This window comes from Dictyostelium purpureum (assembly GCF_000190715.1).
Source record: "Dictyostelium purpureum unplaced genomic scaffold DICPUscaffold_228, whole genome shotgun sequence".
Lineage (NCBI taxonomy): Eukaryota > Evosea > Eumycetozoa > Dictyosteliales > Dictyosteliaceae > Dictyostelium > Dictyostelium purpureum.
In genome coordinates this window covers 13,187-37,364 of record NW_003519564.1, presented here as the reverse complement: position 1 = coordinate 37,364, position 24,178 = coordinate 13,187, and the positions used below count along the sequence as shown (strand labels likewise).

Below are 24,178 nucleotides of genomic sequence, written 5' to 3'. Positions count from 1 at the left end.
GAGTGGGGAGTATCTTTTAATAATTTAAAAAAAAAGGGTGAAAGTATAAATTATATAATATATTTTGGTGGGTTTGAGTGGTATTTATATATGTAAAAAAAAAATTATGGTGGGGTTTTTTTTTTTTTTTTTTTTTTTTTTTTTTTAAATTTTATAGAGGTAAAGCGTTTTAAATTTTTATTTAGAATTTGATATTATTTATATAAATAAAGGATAAAAATACTTTGAATGGGGTTATTTATTGATTGTGATTGATTTGTGATCAATGTATGAAAAAAAAAATGATTAAATATGGTATAGTGGTATGTGTGTATGTGTGTATGTATATGTGTTTGAATTTGATAACCCTATAAATATTAAAACAATAAAAAAATATAATATGAGTAAGGCAACTGATAAACAAGAAAAAAATATTAAAAAAAAAAGAATCAATGAAAAAAAAAAAATTTTAAATCCATTTTTAATTAAAAAAAATAAAAAATTTTAAAAATAAATAAAAAAAATTTGAAAAAAAAAAAAAAAGTTAAATAACCATACAATAAAGCTTCATATTTTAAAAAATTATTATATTAACCCCTTTTTTATATATTCAATATCTTTTTTTATCAACAAAATTGTGGGTTTGAAGTTTTAGGTTGTATTTAACTTTATGTATTTTTGTTTTTTGTTTTTTTTTTTTTTTTTTTGAAAATAAAAATGGGGTGTTGTGTTGATGTGTGATAAATTCAAAAAAAAAAAAGGTTTAAAAATCCAAAGATATAATTTTATTATAATAATTTGTGGGTGAGTTTGGGGAAAAGAAAATTTTTATGCAATAAATAATTTTAATGGAGGATATCGAAAAGAGTTGATCTACATTGTTTTAACCTATTATAATAAAATACATTTGATTATTGATTTTTAATAGATTGAAATCATGTAGTGAGTGTTTGATTATTTTTTGTTTTCTTTTAATTATTTTTATCACTTATACTCATGATTATAATTTGATTTGGTTAAACAACTTTTTATAAAAAAAAAAATACCTCCAGTCATCCCCCCCCCATAATAAATAAATACAAAAAATACATTACATTCTTTTCTGATTAAAGTAAAAACAATATTTTATTAATATTGGAACAGTGATCAATTTTTTTTTTTAATACGAAGTGATCATTATGATTTATATTGTTATTATATTCATCTGGTATCTATTGATTTTTAGACTATTAATAATAAATAAATTAAAGGAATTGAAAAAAAGCAGATTAAGGTTAGAAGATCTACAGCTTTCTTTGATTTATAAATACCTACTTTTTACTGATAGCTAAATTTGAATTCACCTAAAATTAATTTTCAAATAACAAATTCATTAAAAAAAAATATTAATTGAAGTTTATAAAAATAAATTATTAAAAATATTAATTTTTAAATTACAAATAAAATTTGGTTTTTTTTATTTTTATTTTTTTATTTATTTTTATTTTTATTTTAAAGTCATCAATGGTATACCATCTTCTTTTGAACCTGTTGAAGTTGTTGAATTTAAAACTGCACTATTTATTAAATTTCTATTTGATAAAGTTTGAGAACTTCTTAATAAATCTTTACTTCGTTTACTTTGTCTTAATAAATATAAATGATGCTCAACTGCATCTGTGATTGTATAAAAGAAATGATCGGCACCATAATGATCTACGACACCTCCACGCTTCATGTTATCTCTAACATAGCCTTTAACAGAAGCGAAATAAATAACAATTTGTCTTTTTCTACAGTCATCTACTAATTCTTTAAGCATACGAATACCAGTCGAATCGATGTCATTGACAGAGGAACAATCAATGACCATTGCACCAATGGTTGGACGGCCATCAATAACTACTTGAATTGGTTCATCATCATCAATGTTTGCATTTTCAGCTTCGCTATCTGTCATAATCGCAATTGCATCTTCATCGCCACCACTTGTGTGTCTATGGAATGGCTCGTGATGTCTAAGTTTCTTTCTAATAAACATACAATTTGCAAAATAAATTGAACCATCAATACGAACAATACGGATTCCTTTAAATGTTTCCGCTTTTGGTACACGTTTGATATTTTTATAAATTTCAGTGCCTGGTAGACGTCCCAATACTGCAAATGGTGGATAAGCACTACGATAAATGATCATTAATAATGAAGTAATAGTACCAATGAGAATACCTTGCAAAATACCCAAAACAGTTGTTGAGAAAAAGGAAATGCAAAATAGTAAAAGATCTTTACGGTGAACCTTCCACAAGTCAAATACCATTTGATACTCTACCAAGTCAATAATTGCAACGATAACGATTGATGATAAAACTGCTCTTGGAAGGAAATACACTACTGGTGTTAAAAAGAAAATACTAAAAACAATGATGACTGTGCAGATAAATGAAGATATTTGTGAAACTGCACCACTTTGTGCATTTACGGCAGTTCTTGATAATGAGGCACCAACTGGGAATGATAAAAAGAATGCGCCAAAGAAGTCACTGGCACCCAATGAAAACAACTCTTGATTTGGATCGATAGTATAGTTATATTTTTCACCAAACTTTGCACCAATTGAAACACTACTAATGAAACCAACCAAAACCAATACCAAAGCACCAGGTGCTAATTGAGCAATATTATTAAACCAATCGGTATTAGGTGGTGGTGGCAAACCATTTTCGCCAGTTTCGCTGTAGAGAGAATGATTATAACGTACCAATGGGAACTCTGGGTGAGGAAAACCTGATGGAATATTACCAACAACTTTAATATGAGCTCTTTGTTCTAATTTTAATAACCATGAAAAGAAGGTAAAGATAACTACAACTAGCAATGGTCCTGGAATTTTTAATTTGAATCTTGCATTGGTTTTTTTTATACCAATTAAAATTACGATACCGATTATACCCAATAAGAAAGCCCATAAATTTATATCTTTAATTTTCTTTAAATAACGAATAACCAAGAGAAGGAGGAAATTTGAGCCCTCTACTTCATAACCAAAGATATGTTTTAACTGACTACTACCAATAATTAAAGCACAACCACTAGTAAAACCTGTTTTAACTGGATCTGAAAGAAAATTTGCAACAAATCCAAAACGAATTAAACCCAAAAACATTTGAATTACGCCACACACAAGAGCCAATAGAATTGAAAGACTAACTCTATAAACGTCATCTTTATTTCCAACGCCAGCAACACTGTTTACTGTTTCCAATACCAAAAGTGAAATAATTGCAAATGGTCCCATAGATAATTGCTTAGCAGTACCAAAAATACAATATGCTAAAACTGGTAAAATGGATGAATACAACCCATAAATTGGTGGTAAGCCGGCTACCATAGCATAAGCCATACCCTGTGGAATTAACATTACACCAACAGTAATACCTGCGACCAAATCACCCTTCCAATCGCTCTTCCAATTATAATTTGGTAACCACTCCACTATTGGTACCAAACCTAATAAATAATTTATAAACTTCTTTTTGTGTTTTTTTTGAAACTTAAATGTTTTGATTTGTTTAATTGTCTTTAGGAAATTATCATCCTCCTCTATCCTATCTTTTTCAACAATTAAAATTTCAGAGTGACCTAACTTATTATCCTGTTCATTATAATTGTTGTTATTATCATTATTACTGTAAAAATTTATTGGTTGGCTGCTATTTAGGTCGAAATGTGGTGGTAAAGGTTGATTTAACCCGTTTGCACTTGAAATGCTGGGTGTTGATTGTAAACTACTGCTTTTTGATTGTGGAACCATTTTTGGTGTGTTATTTTTACTGTTATTTAATGATGCTGGTGCAGATAGCATAGGGCTCGGTATTGTATTGGATGGATATTGTAATGGTGAACTAGATAATGGTGGTCCAATTATATCACTGGATATTTTAATTTTATTTGGTGGCACATAATACAATTCTGGACTTCTTATTGATTTTAATTTATTATTATTACTACTATTTAATATTTTATTATCTTCATTTTTATAATCATCTTCATCATCTTCATGAAGAGTATCATCGTTATTGTTATTGTAATTATTATTATTATTATTGTTATTATTAATATTACTATTACTATTATTAATATTTATATTTTCTTCATCATCCTGGCTTTCACCAAGTTGTTTATATTGTTTTTTGGTCATTATAAATGATATTATTTAATAAAAAATTAAATAATAATGTCTAAATGATTTTTTATAACCACGGTTTAAATTAAAAAAAAATAAAAAAAAAAATAAAAAAAAACAAAAATTTAAACAAAAACAAAAAAAAAAAATTTATTTTTAAAATAAATAATACTATCTGTATGTATTTATATATATAGAATATAAATATAAATATAAATATAAAAATAAATAAATAAATAAATAAATAAATAAATATATAAATGTAGATAAAATTTAATTGAGCAAGTGGTTTTTTTTTTTTTATTAAAAAAATCTAAATTTACAAACAAACTCTTGCTTTAAAAACCAAAAATTTAAAAAAAAAAAATAAAAAAAAAAAAAATTAATTTAAAAAAAATAAATGTTTCACCCTTTTCACCAAATGTTAGTTATGATTGGGGAAAAACGTTTAAAAAAAACCACGTTGGCAACTTTTTGATTGGTCTAAATAATAAATATTGTATATTCCCCACCAAATAGTTAATTTTATTGATCATAATGGTTTTTTTTTTTCACCATTTCACACTTTAGGTTATGATTGGGAATTACTTTGTATGATTGGATAACCAGATACTACAAAACACACATACACACATACACATACACATACACACTTTAAAAACAAAACATTCATGGGATATAAATAGTTTTAAAAAAGAAATTTATCTTATTTTTTATTTGAATAAAAAAAAATTATCGTAAAATTAATTTTTTTTTTTTTTTTTGTTTTATAGTTTTAATATTTAAATTTATATTATTTTAATATTAAATTTTAATTCCTGATTTTCTTTCTTAATTTATTATTAATTTTAAAATGGGAAAAAAACATTAATATTTATTTATTTTAATTTTATTTTATTTTTTTTTTTTAATTTTTTTTAATTTTTTTTTTTTAATTTTTTTTATTTAAAATTATTTTTTTTTTTCAAAATTTTAAAAAAACGAAATTTTTTTAGCCAACAAATATTTTTAAAAACTAAAACATTATTTTTTGGTTCTAACAATTATTACACTCTTTTTAAAAAGAAATTTTTATTTTCCAATTCTTTTAAAAAGTTTTAATTTTTTGTGTAAATAACACATCTTTATATATATACCCCCCACACCCCCCCATCCCTACCAAACAAAAAATTAAATAAATAATATATAAAAAATGGCCTCTAGTATTACTAGTATGTAATTTAAATGTTATAAAATAAAACTTTATTTATTAATTACTAATTATTTTAATTTTTTACCACTTTTCTTATTTTAGGAATTCAATATGAAAATAGTTGTGATGTTGGTGTTTTTTCAAAATTAACAAATAAATATTGTTTAGTTGGTCAATGTGCCAGTAAACAATTTTTACATATGTTTGATGTTAAATTAGCAGATCATATTCCAGTTATCGAAACCTCAATTGCAGGTACTCGTATTGTTGGACGTTTAACAGCTGGTAACAAGAATGGTTTATTATTACCAAATACAGCTACTGATCAAGAATTACAACAAATTAGAAACTCATTACCAGATGAAGTTGTTGTTCAAAGAGTCGAAGAAAGATTTTCAGCTTTAGGTAATTGTATTGCCACAAATGACTATGTTGCCCTTATTCATCCAGATATTGATAGAGAAACTGAAGAAATTATCGCCGATGTTTTAGGTGTTGAAGTTTTCAGACAAACTGTCTCCAGTAATGTTTTAGTTGGTACCTATTGTGCCCTTACCAATCAAGGTGCACTCGTTCACCCAATGACCTCAATTGCCGATCAAGATGAATTATCATCACTTCTCCAAGTTCCAGTTGTTGCTGGTACTGTCAATCGTGGTAATGAATGTGTTGCTGCTGGTTGTGTAGTTAATGATTGGACCGCTTTCGTTGGTGCTGATACCACTGCCACTGAAATCTCTGTCATCGAATCCATTTTCCATCTTCAAGGTGCTCAACCACAAAATATTATTAGCAAAATTAGAAATTCAATCGTTGATAATGTATAAATAATATATAAATAATAATATTTAAAAAAAATAAAAAAAATAAAAAATAAAACTATAAAAAAAAATAATAAAATAAAAAATAATTAAAAAAAAAAAAAAAAAAAAAAAGAAAACTTCAAATATAGTTCTCATTCTATTCGTTTTAATTAATTCCATCAAATCGACCCTGGTCAAAAAAGAAAAAAGGTAAAAACTTTTTTTTAAAAGAATTAATTTTTTACCACATTAATTATTTGTGTGTTAAAATTATATTAGATCAAAGTCTCATTTTATTTTAATATCATTTGATTATTATATTATTATATTATACTTATTTATTAATAAATTATTATTATTTCCTTAGTTTTATTTTTTTCTCTTAAAAAATTAAAAAAAAAAAAAAATTAAAAATAAAAAATTAAATTAAAAATAAAAAAAAATAAAATAAATTTTTTTTTTTTTTATAATTTTAAAAAAAAAACTTTATAGAAAAAAAGACAACATAAATTTAAAACTTTTAATAATATCGTTTGTTAATTTTAATTTTTAACTAAATAGTTTAATATTATCATTTTTTTATATTGTTGTTATTGTTATAAGAATATATATATAAAAATGCCAATTATCTATTCATTAGTAGCCAGAGGATCCTCAGTATTGGCAGAGTTTACCAATACTACTGGTAATTTTACAACCATTACCAAAAGAATTTTAGATTTAATTCCACCAAATGACACAAAGATGTCATATGTTTACGAAAAGTAAGTTTATTTATGTAGTTGATTATATTAGTGGTTACTATATTTTAAAATACTAAACTTTTAAAAAAAAAAAAAAAAAGATATATTTTTCACTATTTAGTAAATGACCAATTAACATATCTTTGTATGGCAGATGAAGAGTTTGGTAGAAGAATACCATTTGCATTTTTAGAGGATGTTAAAAATAGATTTAAATCAATGTATGGTGATAAAGGTAAAACAGCAAATGCCTATGGTATGAATTCAGATTTTTCAAGAACATTAGAGAACCTCATGGATCACTATTCAAATAATCGTAGTGTAGATACTATGAGTCGTACAATGATGGAGGTAGACGAAGTTAAAAATATTTTGGTAAGTGATATTGCTCCACAATTATTAAAACGTGGTGAAAAAATTGAAATTCTTGTAGATCGTACTGAATCATTAAATCAACAATCATTTAAATTTAAAAAACAAAGTAAACAATTAAAATGTGCTATGTGGTGGAAAAATGTCAAGTTAATGTTAATCATTGCTGCTATTGTTGCTGTAAGTTAAATTAATTATACTCGATAACGATAACGATAACGATAATAATAATAATAATAGTAATAATAATAATAATAATAATAATAATAATAATAATAATAATAATAATAATAATAATAATAATAATAATAATAATAATAATAATAATATTGTTTTTTAAAACATTAATATTAACCCATTATTTTTTTAGATTGTTATTTTTGTTATTGTTGTTTCAGCCTGTGGTGGTTTCCATTGTGGTAAAAAGAAAGAAGCACCAACTCCAACCCCATCTCCAACCCCATCTCCATCAGGATCTTCATCTATTGCATCTTCAGCATCAGCAGGAGGCTCATCCCAATCACCACCAAAATTATTATTAGAGTTTTTAAGTAATTTAATTAATTAAAAAAAAATAATAAAAAGTTAAAATCAAATAAATATAAAAATATAGGAAATAAAATAGGAAACTAGATTTATCAATAAATATCAAACCAACAACCAAACAGCATTACATTAATCAAAAATTCAAACAAACAAACAAACAAACAAACAAACAAAAAAACAAACACTAACTAAACTATTTCAAATTGCTTTGAAATAGAAATCAAAATTACACCCAAATCAAAAATAAACAATAATAATTAAATAAAACCTTTTCTCTTTTATGTATACATTTATAAAAAAAAAAAAAGACATGGTGGGTTTTTTTATATCTATTTACATTTTTTTATTTATTTTTATTTATTTAAATTGAATCTTCTAAAATTTTTTTTACATATGAAAAGAAATCTATTATTTGGTCTTCGTTTGTAGAGTTAAATGAATGAATAAATAATCTTTTGTTGATATGGAAATGATCTAGTTGTTTGAATTTATTTGATATAAATGAGCTGACATCGTTTGGGTGGTTGGAACCTCTATACTCTGGGAAATAGGTATTAAATTGTACCTTTTTTAATTTCTGTGTAAACTCTTCTTTTTTGTTTAATAAAATGATTACAGGAGTGTTTAGATAGAAATGATTGTTTACAATTTCTTCATAGATTAATATATTTTCTTGTAATTTGTTATTGCAGTTTATCTTTTCATCTGGTGGTAGGTCAAATTCATCTAGTGACAAAAAGTATAATATTACACCAACATCGTCAAATTGATGTATCCATTTCTTTCTATCACATCTTTGATTGCCAACATCCACAAAAACATATTGACATTTACCAACTTCTAATTTTGTATCAAATATTCCCGATTGATTAGAGGTATTGGAGCATCTTAATATATCTTCATCAGTGGGTATATAATCTTCACTTGACATTCTTTTACAATTTTCTATTAAACTATTAAAAAAGAATAAATTAGTAATTTTATTTTTATTTATAAAAAAATATAAAACTTACTAAAATGCATCTTCTCTTCTCGATGATATAATTGGGTAGATAACTAATTTAAAAGATGGATCATGGCACAAGTCGTAGATATATTTTGCTAATTCTTTGTTGGGTTTGAAATCATATGGGCAATATGAAAATGCTTTGAGTTTATTCCATGCCAATTCTCCATCATCGGTAGAGTAAACAGGTTTTTCTTGAGCATGTACAACCCTTATGACATCTTTGAAGCAGTTACTGATATATAGTTTAATATAAGGTAATATTGATTTTGCATCAGAGTTTAAAAATGACCCATTTTGATATATTAGTTTGACTTGTTTTGCAAAGGTATGTTTTGCACTATTTTCATTACCTAACATTAAAATTTTGATTAAGCTTTTACTTCTTCTTTTTTTTTTCTCTATCATTATTGATCTTTCAATAAGCCATCTATTTCCAATATTACTAAATTGAACGCCCATTTTTTTATTATATTTTATTTTTAATTGAAATGATTTATAAAAATTTAATAATTTAATTTAAATTTGAAAAAAAAATAAAAAAAATGAATATAAAATGGAATTGGATATTAAAATAAATAAAAATAATTAAACAAATATATATTTAAATAATAGGTTGCAACTTATTTGAAAGGAATATATAATGTAATGAAAAAAAAAGAAGAGTTAGTTGGTGTAATTTAAAAAAAAAATAACAGATTAAATATTAAAAAAATTATTTTATTTATTAGTAAAATTTAAATGCTTTAAATTATAATGTTTTAAACTAAACATAAAATAGAATTATTTATATATAAAAACAATATAAAAAAATAAAAAAATAAAAAAAAAAATAAAAAAATAAAAAAAAAACTGAAGTTATACATAGTGGTATATATATTTATATATTTATGTATATGGTTAATGTTATATATATAATAAAAGATAAAACTAAATGCATGATATATAAAAATAGTTTTTTTCTGGTGTGGTGTGGGTGTGTGATTCTATGTGGTGATGGTGGTGATGGTGACAGTGTTTATATAATTGTTTGGAAATGTGTGGGTGTGGTTATGAGGTTTTGTGTGTGGGGTTGAAGGGTTAATGTTATCTGTGGGTGGGTGTGAATGTATGTAATTAAAAAAGGGGTGGTTTTAATAATTTTTATTTGTTGTTTTTAATCATGATATTGTTTAAAATTATATCATCAACTCCATATGACCATTTTTTTTTAAATTCAACTCCAAAATAATAAAAATAACAACAATAACTAATTAAAAAATAAACAAATAAAAATTCAAGTAAATAAACAGACAAAAAGAAAAAGGTGAGATTAATGATGATGTTGATAATAATAATAAATAAAAATCAAAATTTATAATGATAAATAAACTATTTTTTTTTTAATATTAAATCAAAATACAATAACCATAAGGGGATGTATTTACTTTTTTTTTTAAAACTTTATTTATATAATTATATTTTTTTTTTTTTAATTAAATTTTCTTTCTTTGTATGCTTAGATTATTTCTTTTTTATTTGATATTTATCATTTATGATTTTTTCATGATTTTGATTAGGAGATTCTTTAAATATAATTCTACTAAAAAGTATTTGATATAAAAATAACCAATAAAAATATTAATACACCAGCCACAAAATATTAATTTTTTAACAATTTTATTTAAACCTTTTAATTAATTTAGTTTTTTTTTTTTTTTTTTTGAATTTAATTTTAAATATATAATTTTAAATTAATAAATTAAAATTTGTAAGATATTAATTATTTACTTTTTTTATATAAGAGATATTTTATTATTTTTTCTTTTTTTAAATAATTTTGATCCAAAGCAATATTATGTGATTTTAGATAATAAAATTAATTTTTAAGATCTTTTTTTATGTGATTTTCCATAAAAAGATAATTATTATAATGACTTTATGATACAAATATAGTAAAGTTATTTTTAGCTATTATACAACTCACACCATTTTCGCATTTGATTGTTTTTTTTTTTTTTTAAAAATTTTTTTTTTTAATAAACACAAACATAAAAAAAAAAAATTTTATATTTTTTATAATCATTCAATTAAATATTGAGTTGTTATTTCATTTTAATTATGGTTATTTAATTAAAATTTTCTAAATTTAATGATTTAATTTAATAAAGATGGTTTTTTTGAAGTTCATAATATGAAATAATTTTTTTTTTTCACCAAATTAAAATTTCAAATTTTTAAAATTTTTTTTTTTTAATTTTTTTTAAATTTTTAGCATAAATTTTTTTAAAAATTTTTTTTTTTTCTTTTTATTTTATTTTATAATTTTATATTATTATTTATTTAATAATTTAAATTAAATCTTAAAAAAATGTTAGGTAGAAGATTATTAAATAAAACTACTCTTTCAATTTTAAAACAACAAACCAAAACTGGTTCATTAGTTTGTTCAAGTAAAAAATGTTTTTCAACCACTACTACAGCAACCAAAGAACCATTCAAGGCTGTTAGAATCGAATCACAAATTGATAGAGTTTTGGGTAGAATTCAAGAAGAATCAGATAGAGCTGAATTAGGTGGTGGTATTAAAAGAATTGATGCTCAACATGCTAAAGGTAAATTATTAGCTCGTGAACGTATCGAATTATTATTAGATGAAGGATCATTCAGAGAATACGATATGTTAGTTACCCATCGTTGTCAAGATTTCAACGTTGAAAAGATTCCAGGTGATGGTGTCGTCACAGGTCATGGTACAATCAATGGTAAATTGGTATTTGTTTTCAGTCAAGATTCTACCGTCAATGGTGGCAGTCTTTCAGAAGCTCATGCTGAAAAGATCTGTAAAATTATGGATAAAGCAATGTTAGTTGGTGCACCAGTTATTGGTTTAAATGACTCTGGTGGTGCTCGTATTCAAGAAGGTATTGCCTCTTTAGCTGGTTATGCTGAAGTTTTCCAACGTAATGTTATGGCTAGTGGTGTCATCCCACAAATTTCAGTTATTATGGGACCATGTGCTGGTGGTGCAGTTTATTCACCAGCCATCACTGATTACATTTTCATGGTTAAAGATACAAGTTACTTATTTGTTACTGGTCCAGATGTTGTCAAATCAGTTACCAATCAAGAAATCTCACAAGAAGGTTTAGGTGGTGCTAAAGTTCATACCACAAAATCTGGTGTTGCTCATCTTGCCTTTGACAATGACATTGAATGTCTTAGAAAGGTTCGTGAATTTGTCACTCTTCTTCCATCTAATCCAAACGAAACTGCCATCAGAGAACCATTCGATTCACCATCACGTGAAGATGAAGTTTTAGATGATATTATTCCAGATGATCCAAATAAACCATACGATATGAAAGAAGTTATCGAACGTATTACTGATGAAGGTGAATTCTTTGAAATTCAACCAGATTTTGCCAAAAACATTATTGTTGGTTATGGTCGTATGGAAGGTCGTACCGTCGGTTTTGTTGCCAATCAACCAAAAGAATTAGCTGGTTGTTTAGATATCGATGCCTCTGTTAAAGCTGCTCGTTTCGTACGTTTCTGTGATTGTTTCAATATTCCAATCGTTACTTTAGTCGATGTTCCAGGTTTCCTTCCAGGTACCAACCAAGAACACAATGGTATCATTAGACATGGTGCTAAATTATTATATGCCTACGCCGAAGCTACCGTTCCAAAGATTTCAATTATCACTCGTAAAGCTTATGGTGGTGCTTATGATGTTATGTCATCTAAACATCTTCGTGGTGATACCAATTACTCATGGCCAACTGGTCAAGTTGCCGTTATGGGTTCAAAAGGTGCTGTAGAAATTATCTTTAGAGGTAAAGGCGATATCAAAGAACAAGAACAAATTTATAATGATAAATTTGCTAACCCACTTCCAGCTGCCAGAAGAGGTTTCATCGATGATATCATCCCACCAAGATTAACTCGTCAATATATTTGTGAAGATTTAGAAATGCTTAAAAATAAAAAATTATCAAATCCAGCCAAGAAACATGGTAACATTGTTTTATAAAATCAAATCCAAACATAAGATAAATAAATAAAAAAAAAATAAAAAATAAAAAAATTTATATATTAAATTATTAAAAAAAATATTTAAAAAACTGTTTTTTTTTTTTATAATTTTTGTAAAAATCTTTTTTTTTTTTTTATTTTCTTTGGAAATAATTAAATGTTTAATAAAAATAATAACAACAATAAAAATAATAATAATAATAATAATAATAATAATAAAATAATTATTTTACCAAATGTAATTATTATTAAAATTATTAATTATTTAACATCGTTTTGGGAAGGATCAAGTTTTACAAATGATGTTAATGAACTCTTTACATTGGTAATTAACAATGTTGTAAGAGATTTATCTATGGTATCTCGAGATTGGTACAAAATGGTTTCTCGAGGATTAAAACTACCCAATTATTATTTGCTTCAAGAAAGTTTATTAGAGAGCAATAAAACCATCCAAAGAATGATCAAAGCAGATTCAACATTTATTAAAATTGGTATTGCAACTGTATTTAATAGAAGTTTAATTAAAAAATATCCACTATCTATTAGCACCCTCGTTTTACAACCAAGCCAATCAGTTAAAATTCGAACACAAAACAATATTTTGCCATTTATCTTTACAAATATAACAAAATTAGAATTAGTGTTAAATAATACCAAACAGTTTACTAGATCATATCTAGAGAATTTGTTTCCAATTGAAATGTTTTCATCGCAGGGTACCAATGATGAATTACTACACAAACTAAAGAAAATAAATATCAAAAGAAATGAACAACAGGGATCAAATGCAACTTTAAATACAATTAGTAATAACTCTTATTACTCCTCGCAAACCACCCCAGACTTTTCAAGTAGTGACTATAGTTTCGAATGGACCAGAAAAATTGAAAGTTTAATAATATCAAAAAACCAAGCTTTTGATGACACCGAACTATTAGATCTATCAGTTTTAAACGACTTTGTCGAGCTGGGTGGCTTTGAAAAAATCTACCATTTAAAGCTTATTTCAAACTACAAAAAGGTTCAAAACATTGGGGATTCACTATTGGTCAAAAAGGTTACCCATCTCAGCTTGTTTGGAATCAAAATAAATTTAGAATCTTTCGATAAACTGCTCTCATCAAAAAATAATATTAAATATTTAGAAATCTCACAGTGTACAACCGATAGTGACAAATCTTTTGGTTTAAACAAGATACTTTCAAAACATATTTCAAGTGGCAACTCCAAACTAGTGTCTTATTATCACGATACATTTGAAAACCAAGATGTCGATGGTCTCATATTGCTGTTAAGCTCAACCCAAGGAAGCACATTAACAACTGTAAAATTTAAAAGTCTAATTCAACTTTCAGACAATAAAATCGACATTCAATCAATACCATACAACTCCTCATCAGTTAAGTTTTTATCACTAGTACTACCAGATCCATCATTTATTAAATTTATCCTTTCAAAAGTTTCATTTAATCTATCAAGTTTAAATTTAAAGTTTATTAAATCTAACCTCAACGAAAATAGTGATGCGTTAATCGAAATCTTGTTGCAAATTTTACAAAGCCAAAATAGCAGTCTTAAGACTTTAAAAATACTTTTAAACGAAAAAGAACTTGATGAAATTAAAAAGAGTACATCATATCCATCAACTTGTAAAATGAAACAACTATTTAATTTTATTACAAATGAACCAAACCAAATTCAGGAATTAGAATTAAGAAACATTTGGATTTCAAAAGAAACCTTTATAGAATCACTACTATCATTCAACGCAAACCCAAACTCAGCTTTACGTTCTCTTTACTTAACTGGTGTTTCAGATGTAACCTCCGAAAATCTCTATGATAATGTAGATAGTTTATTTGTAAATAATTGCAAGCTTATCACGTTAGGTTTGTCATTAGTTCCAATTAATTCAAAACTTCCAAAACCATCTAGCTTTGCGCAAAGATACACCATATCATTTTTCAGACCCACATCAACTCTAACTTTTATAGATTTACTTACAGAGATTCTCTTTAAAAATAAAACCATTCAACATATTTTCATGGACGAAATTGATGAAAGAATTTACTGGCTCACAAATTCCAATAAAGAAAGATTAGAGGAATCTATAAAGAAAAATAAGCAATTGGTATCTATTGGTATTCCATACTATTTAAGCCAACATGTTCAGTCATGTCCTAATAACGGTGTTTTCCCATTTTTTAATCCACCATCAATAAACAAATAAAAATAAAATCCATAAACTAATTTTTTTTTTATAATTTTTAAATATGTTTACTACATTTTTATCTTTTTTTTATTTTTTTTATTTTATTTTTTATAATACTAAATTTTTAAATTTTAATATTATTATATATAGTGCGTATTATGCTTTATGTTAAGATTGATTATTATTTAAATTGAAAAAAATTATTTATATAAATATCCATTATTATTGTTATTTTAAAAAAAAAACTATTATTATTATTATTATTATTATTATTATTATATCTTAAAAAATGATTTAACGATAGAGATATTCTGAGGCAATATTTGAAGCAATTTCAGTTTCCCATCTATCACCTAAAGTAATAATAATATTGGTATATAATTAGTATCTTATGAATGTTTTCTTTTTTTTTTTTTTTTTTTATATTTATATTTACCATTAGCAAGAAGTTTTTCTTTATTATACAATAATTCGATTCTAGTTTCAGTAGTAAATTCAAAGTTTGGACCTTCAACAATAGCATCTACTGGACAAGCTTCTTGGCAGAAACCACAATAAATACATTTTGTCATATCGATATCGTAACGAGTGGTTCTTCTTGAACCATCTTCTCTTGGTTCGGCTTCAATTGTAATAGCTTGGGCTGGGCAAATAGCTTCACAAAGCTTACAGGCAATACATCTTTCTTCACCAGTTGGATATCTTCTAAGAGCATGTTCACCACGGAAACGTGGTGAAATTGGGGTCTTTTCAAATGGATAATTGATTGTACATTTCTTTCTGAAGAAATAACCTGCAGTGATATACATACCCCACATAATTTCAGTTAAAAAGAATGAATTTGCTGCATCATCAATAACTTTTTTAACAGTTGGTGGTTGATCTGGCTATAATAATAATAAAAAAACATAATAATTTTTTTTATATTAGTATTTATTTTTATCTATTGAAAAATCTAACAACATATTCAATAATTATTATTTATTTTATTTTAAATGGTTATTTTATTTCTATCATTATTTATTATTTATTAATATTTATTAATTATTAACGATAATTAATGATAATTTAATTGTAATTATTAAACAAATCATTATGACATCTAAAAAAAAAAACCCATTTGATATCTTTTTATAAACCATCACATTTATTATTATAAATTATCAATGTATGCAATTTTTAATAATTTTGTGTCCAAAATCTCAATTTATGTGTTGCTAAAAACTGTATACTGTGTAATATGACTGTATGCTATATCATTTTTTTTTTTTCGATGAACTTACTTTAGAATCCCATCTTGAAAGATTTGGTTTTGAGGTTTGGAATGATCTAATACCTAATTGTTTTGAATTGTTTGCTGTTCTTACAACTCTAGAGAATGACATTTTTTGCTAAAAAAATGATGAATATTGTGAATGTACTCACTAAATTATTATAGAAAAAATAAAAAATTTAATGAAAAAATTTTAAAAAAAATTAAAAAAAAAAAAAAAAAAAATTTTTTTAAAAATTAATTTTTTTTTTTTTTTTAAAAAAAAATGAAACAATGACAATTTTTAATAATCGTAAAATCAAAAAAAATTAAAAATTTATTTTATTTATTTATTTAATTAATTAATCTTCAGATATTACACATAAACAATAATATTATTATTGTTATGTTTCACAATAATAATAATGATTAGACTAATCAAAAACAATGTTAATAAATTAATTGTAAATAATAATAATATAATATCAATTAGATTATATTCAACAACAACAATATCACCATCATCAAACATAACAAATAAAAGAAAATGGGAAATGCCAAAAATTGAAACATCATATGATACTGGCATTCAAGTTAAAAACAGTTTAGCAAATCATCAAAAGGTACCATTGTTAATTTCAAACTCTAATATAAAAAATCAAAGACCAATAAGCTGGTATACTTGCGGTCCAACAGTATACAGTAGTTCACATATCGGTCACGCTAGAAACTATGTTACTGTTGATATCATTCAAAGAATTTTACAAGACTACTTTAGATTAAATATAATTCATGTTATGGGTATGACCGATATTGACGATAAAATACTAATTAAATCACGTGAAAAGCAAATTTCAGCATCGGAACTATCCAGAATATATGAAAAAGAGTTTATTGAAGATTTAAAGTCATTAAATGTAAATATATTTATAGACAACTTTATTTTAAAACAAATGGATATTAATTAATTTTTTATTAGATTAAACCACCAATGTTTACCACCAGAGTTTCAGAGCATATGGGCGAAATTATTAACTATATCGAAAAAATTAGAGATAACAATTTAACATATGAATCAACTAAATCAATTTTTTTCAATGTCGAAAAGTTTGGATTTGACAGATACTCAACACTAAGAGCAATTAATGAACATGGAGAATCAAAGGATCTTGTAGATGATACTAAAAAATCGAATCAAGATTTTGTATTATGGAAATCATTTAATAAAGATTTAGATTATGATGGTAAAAATGAAGCTGTTGGTTGGGAGTCTCCATTTGGTAAAGGAAGACCAGGTTGGCATATAGAGTGTTCTGCAATGATAAACTCAATTTTTGGTAATCATTTAGATGTCCATTCTGGCGGTATCGACTTAGAGTTTCCACATCATCAAAATGAAATTGCTCAATGCGAAGGTCATCATTCAGAATGTAATAAAGATGGTTCATATCAATGGGCAAACTATTTCCTTCATGTAGGTCATCTCCATTTAAAAAATGTAAAAATGTCAAAATCACTCAACAATGTAATTACAATTCGTGATTTTCTTGATAAATATACTCCAAATACTTTACGTTGGCTCTGCCTAATTCACAGATATACAGATCCATTGGTATACAGCGACGAAACTTTAAAACTATGTGTCGAAAAAGAATTATTATTTATAAATTGGTTTAAGTTTGTTCAGGTATGTAGAATTATTATAACTTGTTATTATTATATAATATTAATATTTTTTTCATCAAAGAATAAATTAGATGAAGAATTAGTATCAGTAGATAAAGTTAAAAAAACTTTTAATGACTCTGCAGCATTATTAGAACAATTAAGTAATACCAAATTAAAAGTTGAAAAAGATTTAGCAAATGACTTTGATACTCCAGCAGTCGTTGAAAGTTTGCAATCATTAATGAAACAAACTAGAGAATCAATTGACACAATTGATACTGACCTTTTGTATAATATTCAAGACTATATTAAATCAATTTTAAATGTTTTTGGTTTGGATGTATCAAATTTATCAAATTTACCAACCAACGTAGGGGACAACACAAACGAATTCTTATTGGAAACTTTGATGGATCTTAGATCAGATTTGAAGAAACTATTAAAAGATGTACCAAATTCTCAAGACCCATCCTTTAAAGAAATTAAATCAAAATTATATAAAATTACCGATCAAGTTAGAGATAAATGTTTATCGGAAATTAATTTAAAAGTTAGCGATAATGCAAACAACGACAAACCTTATACACTAGAATGGTTAGATAAAAATCAAATGCAGTTGCTAAATATCAAAAACAATAATAATCAAAAAAAATAAAGATAATTAATTTAAATTTTTATTTAATAAAAAAATATGTATAAAAACAATAAAATTTTAAAACTATAAAAAAAAAAAATAATAGAAACTATAATAGAATTTTTTTTAAAAAAAAATTATAAATTTTTATTTATAATAAAATGTTTTATAAAGAACTTTTTATTTAATTGTTGAAAAAAGCACTGAAACAAGACTTTTTTATTACTAATAATAGCATTTGATTTATGGGTGGATGAAACTATAAAATAATTTATACCCTTAACAACTATTTGCTAGTATCTAATTGGCGCATATCCGGTAGATTTTAAAAACCTATATATTAAAAAGATATATTAATATAAATTCTTTATATTTTTTAAATTATTTTTAAAAAATTAAAAAAGAAAATTTTTAAAGATTATGTCAGCAAGAATTTTTGTACACGTTCTGATTTTATCCGCAGCATAGCTCGGTCCGCTCGTCAAGTTTTCTCATCATACTAATCTTTAAATTTTTTCTTTTTTTAAAAAAATAAAATATTATTCTATACTCTACCTTTTGAGGAATGGATCAATAGAAATGGACCATTAGAAAAGGACAGATATCAATGATGGTTAAGAATCTATAATGAAAATAGAGATATTAGTAAAATGATATTTAAATATTATCAAAAAAGAAAAAAAATTATTGAAATTAAATCAGACGTATGTTAAAAATGTCCTCAATTTAATTCAGACATATGCTTGTATTAAAATCATCATTTTGATTTCAATATATTTTCTTTCTTTAATATAAAAAACTTACCATTGTTAATCTTTTTTTTTCTTAGAAAAAATAAAGCTTTGGAGCAAACATAGAACTTTTTGGTGCCATTGGTAATTCTATATTTAAATTTAAAAAAATTATTAATATTTTATATTTTTTAAAAAATACAATATTATTATTTTAAATGATTTTTTTTATTATTTGTCAGATGTTAAAGAAGAAGTAAAATGTTTTTTTTTCATCATTTTAATTAAGATGTCCCTAACAGTGTTTCATCATAAAAATAATAAACTAAACCATAAAAAATAATGATTATTTAAAAAAAAATGTATAGCTTACACTAAACCTAAGGCATTATTATATTTATTTTGTATTTCTGAGCGGTTTGAGGCTTAAGGAAAATAATAAAAATTTTTTTAAAAAAATATTTTTTCCTTTCAGGAAAAAAAAAAAACGAAAAAAAAAAAAAAAAAAAATTTGGTAAAAAAAAAAAAGAAAAAAAATTGAAGATAACGTGACATTATATTTTAAATTAGTTTTTAAGAAGTATATTTAAAGATTTTAGTCTCTCTATAGTTTCTTTTGAAATATTTTGATTCTTCTATACATTTTAAAAAAAAAAAAGTTAGTATTAATTCTATTATGTGTTATATAAACATGCACACTTACATCAATAAACAATTTGAATAATTTTGGACACTTGCTAATAACTAAATCAACAGAGTCTGATGATATAGATTTGTTATCCAATAAATTTATAACCTCTAAATCTTTTCCAACATATTTGAAAATTGTTTGTAACTTTTCGTTGGTGATATCTGCTCTCCCTAAATCTAAATATTTTAATGAATGAAATTGTGAAAATATATCAAATATTTCATAGTTATTAAGTCTATTTAATAAAAATAAAAAAATTAGTATTTATTTGTTAAATTGAAATTTTATTTCATATGTATATTTACGAATATCCACCAATTGTTAAGCTGATAAGATTGGGAAATTCAAAGCTTTTAATACCGCTATATGAACAATCAAAGATTTGTAAAGATTTTGAGGATTCTGTTATTTTATTTGCATTTCTACAAAATTTAATATTTAGTTCTTTTAAATTCTTTAAACTTTCGATGGCTGTATCTACACAGGCTGATGATAATTGTGCTATATTATGGACAACAAGATGCTCTAAATTTATTAAATTCATGAAAATTGTTAAAAGAATATCAGTGTCAATATCTATGTTTGATAGTCGTAGATGTGTAATTTGTGTACATGTGATTAGTTTTGACGATAGATTCTCATCGAGGGATTTTAGTGAGTGGAATATATCCTAAATTTAATAAATTAGTAATGGGTTACAGTTATTTTTTATTATATGTATGTTGATAATTACAAGTTTTTTTAATGATTTACAGGAGTCTAAAAATTTAATAATTTGAACTGGCTGGTATATACCATTGAGTGCTAATGATTGTAAATTTGGGATCTTTTTGTAATGATTTGCCTGAATATCCGTTAAAGTGGGTAAGGCAAGGGAAATTATATTTCTTGGTGGGTTTGTTTCAAAGAAAATGTTTAAGCTTCTTATATTGGTTTTAAATAGTGATAAGTTTTCTATTTTATTCATTATTCTGCAATTGTTTATATGTTTGAAGCAATCTTCGGTGGCTTTATCTAAACTATCTAATATAAGTGTTTCGACATATGGGGTATAAAAAATTTTATTGGTGGCGGTTTCGTCATTTGTGGTATTGGTTATTGGATTTTCTTCATCATCCTCAAATATAAAATTACCATTTTGGTGATATGATCTTAATGTTCCGCATAGTTTATAAATTTTAAAATTTGCATCTACACTGCCCAAGAAACTTAAATCAATTATTCTCCATCTACTTGAGTTGAAAAACAAACCTCTAAATGTTTTACAAACTCTTGTACCAAATCTAAAAAACATTTTAAAATCCATATATTGGACTAAAATTTCAAAGATTGGTTTCGATATTTTGCCACTGGTTTTATTACTATTTAATATAACTGTTATTTCATTCTTTAGTTCCATATCGTATCTCTATTGGATTGTTATTATGTTGTTATATTATTGTTTTATTTTGTTAATAGAGTTTTCTAAAATTTTAAAAATAAAATATATTAAAAAAAACAAAAAATTTAAAATAAAAAAATTAAAAATAAAAGAGAAAAAAAAGCAGGAAAAAATTTTAAATAAATAAAAATTTAAAAAATGGGTTATAGATTTGGATTCATTTTTTTTTTAAATGAAGTATTGGTTTATAAAATCTAGCAGTTTTAATACTTTTTTATAACTATTATCTATTTCAATAGGGTTCAAATAAATAATAAATACAATTTTAAAAAAATAAATAAATATTTTTTTTTTATTGTAATGTATTTACAATTTTATAATTTTATAAACCAGTTTATTATTTTGTTAATAATTTGCTTTCTGAAGGTATGACTTCTACATCGATATTAAATGTTATTTTATCATTGGTTACGAAATCCTTAACTAATTTAGTTTCTATAAATCTACCAAATCCACTTCCTTTGTTTTCTGAATAAATATTAGTTTTTTCTTTTGTGGGAACAAAAAAAAATAAAAATAAAATTAATATTAATATAAATGGTATTACCTAAAGATTGATATAATATTTACCCATTTTATGTGATTTTGATAAATCATTATTATTTACAAGTTCAAAACTAAATTTAACATTGGTTGATAAAAATGAAGGTTTTTCGTATAAGTGTAAAAAAATTGAAAAATGATTGTTATTTGAATCATTGAAACCATTTGGATAAAGGCCAATATAAAAGTTTTTTGAACCCACACTGAAATAAGGACTTTTTAAGCGCTCATTATTGTTATGTGTTGCAAGTTTTGATTCCCAATTTTCAATTGTCCAGCTTCCACGATATCTACTATTTACATCTACACGTTTTTCTAATTCACTGTAGTCATTTTTTAATTTTTTTATAACACGATCTGATTCTTCAGTTTCGATTCTATGTTTGTTGATGAGGGTCTGCATGAAAAAAATATGGTTGTTATTTTCTTTTAGGTGCGTTGGTAAGTCACATCTTTTGATACGTTTATTGCATCCACCATCTTTATAAATGCAATCTATAACGACCTCTTTGCATTCGTTACGAATATGGGATAAAAGGTCACGTCTACCGTATTTATTATGGCAGTGTTCACATTCCAATGATACCACATTACAATCATCTTCTAAATGTTTTGCATATTTGTCTTTTACTACTGGTTCCTCACAATGTTCACAATTAATAATTGAATATTGACATTGCTCTTCGTGTTTTTCTTGATGGTTCTTTCTAAATTTTGCTTTGCATTCGATACTATTTTTACATCCAATAAAACCATATTCACACTGTGCTAAATGAGTTTCGATTTGATCTATCGTTATTATTTCTTTACATCCTTGTTCGTCTATTACCAATTCGCCATCGTTCATTCTAAAATCTGTATACAAGTTCGGACAGTATACTTTTTTGCCTCTAATTGCCTTTTCTAAAAAAATATTTCTACATAGTTCGCCTATCGAGTTTATTTTTATTCTACATATCCCACATTCTTTTCTTAATGCTAGTTGTTTATCCCAACTATTTATTATGTGATTAAATAGTTATTAGTATTTAAAATCGTATTGTTAACAGAATTATAATAGATACATACCATAATTTACACATTAAATGACCATTTTTACAAGAAAGAGCTTGGGATGATTCTATTGGGTAGTGATTCAAAACATAGTCACTACAAATAACACATACATAATCATCTTTAAGTGGTTTAACTAAAATTTCACTAATTTTAAAATCAAACATATTTATATTATGAAAACTATATAGGGGTGGTAAAAAAAGTTATGAATAAAAAAAAAAAAAATAAAAAATAAAAAAGTTTTTTTAATTTTTAATTTTTTTTAATTTTTTAAATTTTATTTAATTTTTATTTTTTTATTTATTTGTGTTTAAAATTACTATAAAATGTTAATTTATAGATAAATTGAGAAATAATTGAAATAAAAAAATAAAATAATAATAATAATTTTTATTCTGATTGATTTGTTATAGTTTACTTGGTTTAATAATGTATTTGTTAAATATTTCACTCTTCTCCATTAGTTTCTTTTCTCTCATACCCCCTGGGCCATTGTTTGAAACTTGGGCTTTTTTAAAGATAATTTGAGTATTTGCAATAGTTTCATTGATTTCATTACTGATGTTTTTTGTGTTTAGTGATTTTTCAAATATTACTCTTTGGAATATTAAAGAATTTGTGACCTTTTCAATTTCGCAGTTTACTATTAATAGTTCCCCAACCTTGAATGTTTTGCCCTCCAAATAACTATTGATACTATAGTTTACTTTGTTAATATTTCTATTGCCAAATACATCAATGTAATTTATTATCCCGAAATAATTGGAAACTCTTGAAAAAATTATTTTACATGGTGTCTCTTTTTTTACTTGAAACGAAAATTTGATAAAACCTTTTCTAAATTCTAAAATTTTCAAATTACTGATAAAATCTATTTCCAAACTATTGCTATTTAAATCATTCTTATATTGTTCTAAATATTCTTGACAGGAATTAAACTGGGCTTCCATTTTTTTAGTTAATTATAAATAAGATTTCTTTTATAATAAATACAATAAAAATAAAAAATAAAAATTATTTTGTTTTTATATAAAAATAAATTAAATTAATTAATAATAATTTAAAAGTTATTTCTTTTTTTAGAAAAATAAGCCGAAAAAATAATAGCTGAACGTGTGAAATTC

General features: G+C 24.3%; 11 protein-coding genes across 11 annotated transcripts; 5 read left to right on the top strand and 6 right to left on the bottom strand.

Annotated features, from left to right (window-relative positions):
• Positions 1–1,409: 1,409 nt before the first annotated feature.
• DICPUDRAFT_49264 (uncharacterized protein) lies at positions 1,410–4,147 on the bottom strand. The gene has a single exon (XM_003290511.1). The coding sequence runs from the start codon at positions 3,821–3,823 to the stop codon at positions 1,466–1,468; it is 2,358 nt and encodes a 785-aa protein (XP_003290559.1). The 5' UTR covers positions 3,824–4,147; the 3' UTR covers positions 1,410–1,465.
• A 1,189-nt stretch (positions 4,148–5,336) lies between these two features.
• Positions 5,337–6,163, top strand: DICPUDRAFT_81293 (uncharacterized protein; the record flags this gene model as incomplete). Its single annotated transcript, XM_003290520.1, has 2 exons — positions 5,337–5,355; positions 5,439–6,163. 2 exons carry the CDS (start codon positions 5,337–5,339, stop codon positions 6,161–6,163), a joined length of 744 nt encoding a protein of 247 aa, XP_003290568.1.
• A 594-nt stretch (positions 6,164–6,757) lies between these two features.
• DICPUDRAFT_37568 (uncharacterized protein) lies at positions 6,758–7,443 on the top strand (the record flags this gene model as incomplete). The annotated part of the gene is made up of 2 exons (XM_003290519.1): positions 6,758–6,903; positions 6,984–7,443. 2 exons carry the CDS (start codon positions 6,758–6,760, stop codon positions 7,441–7,443), a joined length of 606 nt encoding a protein of 201 aa, XP_003290567.1.
• A 682-nt stretch (positions 7,444–8,125) lies between these two features.
• On the bottom strand, positions 8,126–9,545 carry gpaK (uncharacterized protein). Its single transcript, XM_003290510.1, has 2 exons — positions 8,814–9,545; positions 8,126–8,753 (listed from the first exon to the last, which is right to left on the bottom strand). Exons 1-2 carry the CDS (start codon positions 9,266–9,268, stop codon positions 8,162–8,164), a joined length of 1,047 nt encoding a protein of 348 aa, XP_003290558.1. The 5' UTR covers positions 9,269–9,545; the 3' UTR covers positions 8,126–8,161.
• Positions 9,546–11,156: 1,611 nt separating this feature from the next.
• On the top strand, positions 11,157–12,893 carry DICPUDRAFT_95166 (uncharacterized protein; the record flags this gene model as incomplete). The annotated part of the gene is made up of 1 exon (XM_003290518.1): positions 11,157–12,893. One exon carries the CDS (start codon positions 11,157–11,159, stop codon positions 12,819–12,821), a length of 1,665 nt encoding a protein of 554 aa, XP_003290566.1. The 3' UTR covers positions 12,822–12,893.
• Positions 12,894–12,980: 87 nt separating this feature from the next.
• DICPUDRAFT_81289 (uncharacterized protein) lies at positions 12,981–15,056 on the top strand (the record flags this gene model as incomplete). Its single annotated transcript, XM_003290517.1, has 1 exon — positions 12,981–15,056. One exon carries the CDS (start codon positions 12,981–12,983, stop codon positions 15,054–15,056), a length of 2,076 nt encoding a protein of 691 aa, XP_003290565.1.
• A 276-nt stretch (positions 15,057–15,332) lies between these two features.
• DICPUDRAFT_89000 (NADH-ubiquinone oxidoreductase 23 kDa subunit) lies at positions 15,333–16,423 on the bottom strand (the record flags this gene model as incomplete). The annotated part of the gene is made up of 3 exons (XM_003290509.1): positions 15,333–15,391; positions 15,475–15,925; positions 16,322–16,423. 3 exons carry the CDS (start codon positions 16,421–16,423, stop codon positions 15,333–15,335), a joined length of 612 nt encoding a protein of 203 aa, XP_003290557.1.
• A 292-nt stretch (positions 16,424–16,715) lies between these two features.
• DICPUDRAFT_155084 (uncharacterized protein) lies at positions 16,716–18,613 on the top strand (the record flags this gene model as incomplete). Its single annotated transcript, XM_003290516.1, has 3 exons — positions 16,716–17,207; positions 17,270–17,977; positions 18,038–18,613. 3 exons carry the CDS (start codon positions 16,716–16,718, stop codon positions 18,611–18,613), a joined length of 1,776 nt encoding a protein of 591 aa, XP_003290564.1.
• A 1,276-nt stretch (positions 18,614–19,889) lies between these two features.
• On the bottom strand, positions 19,890–21,413 carry DICPUDRAFT_81286 (uncharacterized protein; the record flags this gene model as incomplete). Its single annotated transcript, XM_003290508.1, has 4 exons — positions 19,890–19,958; positions 20,027–20,249; positions 20,320–20,684; positions 20,748–21,413. 4 exons carry the CDS (start codon positions 21,411–21,413, stop codon positions 19,890–19,892), a joined length of 1,323 nt encoding a protein of 440 aa, XP_003290556.1.
• Positions 21,414–21,792: 379 nt separating this feature from the next.
• On the bottom strand, positions 21,793–23,218 carry DICPUDRAFT_37582 (uncharacterized protein; the record flags this gene model as incomplete). Its single annotated transcript, XM_003290507.1, has 3 exons — positions 21,793–21,944; positions 22,026–22,993; positions 23,067–23,218. The coding sequence occupies 3 exons, from the start codon at positions 23,216–23,218 to the stop codon at positions 21,793–21,795; spliced, it is 1,272 nt and encodes a 423-aa protein (XP_003290555.1).
• A 76-nt stretch (positions 23,219–23,294) lies between these two features.
• On the bottom strand, positions 23,295–24,027 carry DICPUDRAFT_98727 (uncharacterized protein). The gene has a single exon (XM_003290506.1). The coding sequence runs from the start codon at positions 24,002–24,004 to the stop codon at positions 23,462–23,464; it is 543 nt and encodes a 180-aa protein (XP_003290554.1). The 5' UTR covers positions 24,005–24,027; the 3' UTR covers positions 23,295–23,461.
• Positions 24,028–24,178: the final 151 nt, after the last annotated feature.

What these genes read in the sequence shown, in the direction of transcription:
- DICPUDRAFT_49264 (XM_003290511.1), bottom strand. Translation starts at nt 3,823, where the DNA reads ATGCTATCTGCACCAGCATCATTAAATAACAGTAAAAATAACACACCA.
- DICPUDRAFT_98727 (XM_003290506.1), bottom strand. Translation starts at nt 24,004, where the DNA reads ATGGAAGCCCAGTTTAATTCCTGTCAAGAATATTTAGAACAATATAAG.
- gpaK (XM_003290510.1), bottom strand. Translation starts at nt 9,268, where the DNA reads ATGGGCGTTCAATTTAGTAATATTGGAAATAGATGGCTTATTGAAAGA. An exon ending in AGAAGAGAAGATGCATTTTA is followed by an intron (nt 8,754 to 8,813) that starts GTAAGTTTTATA and finishes CTTTTTTAATAG; the next exon opens with TTTAATAGAAAATTGTAAAA.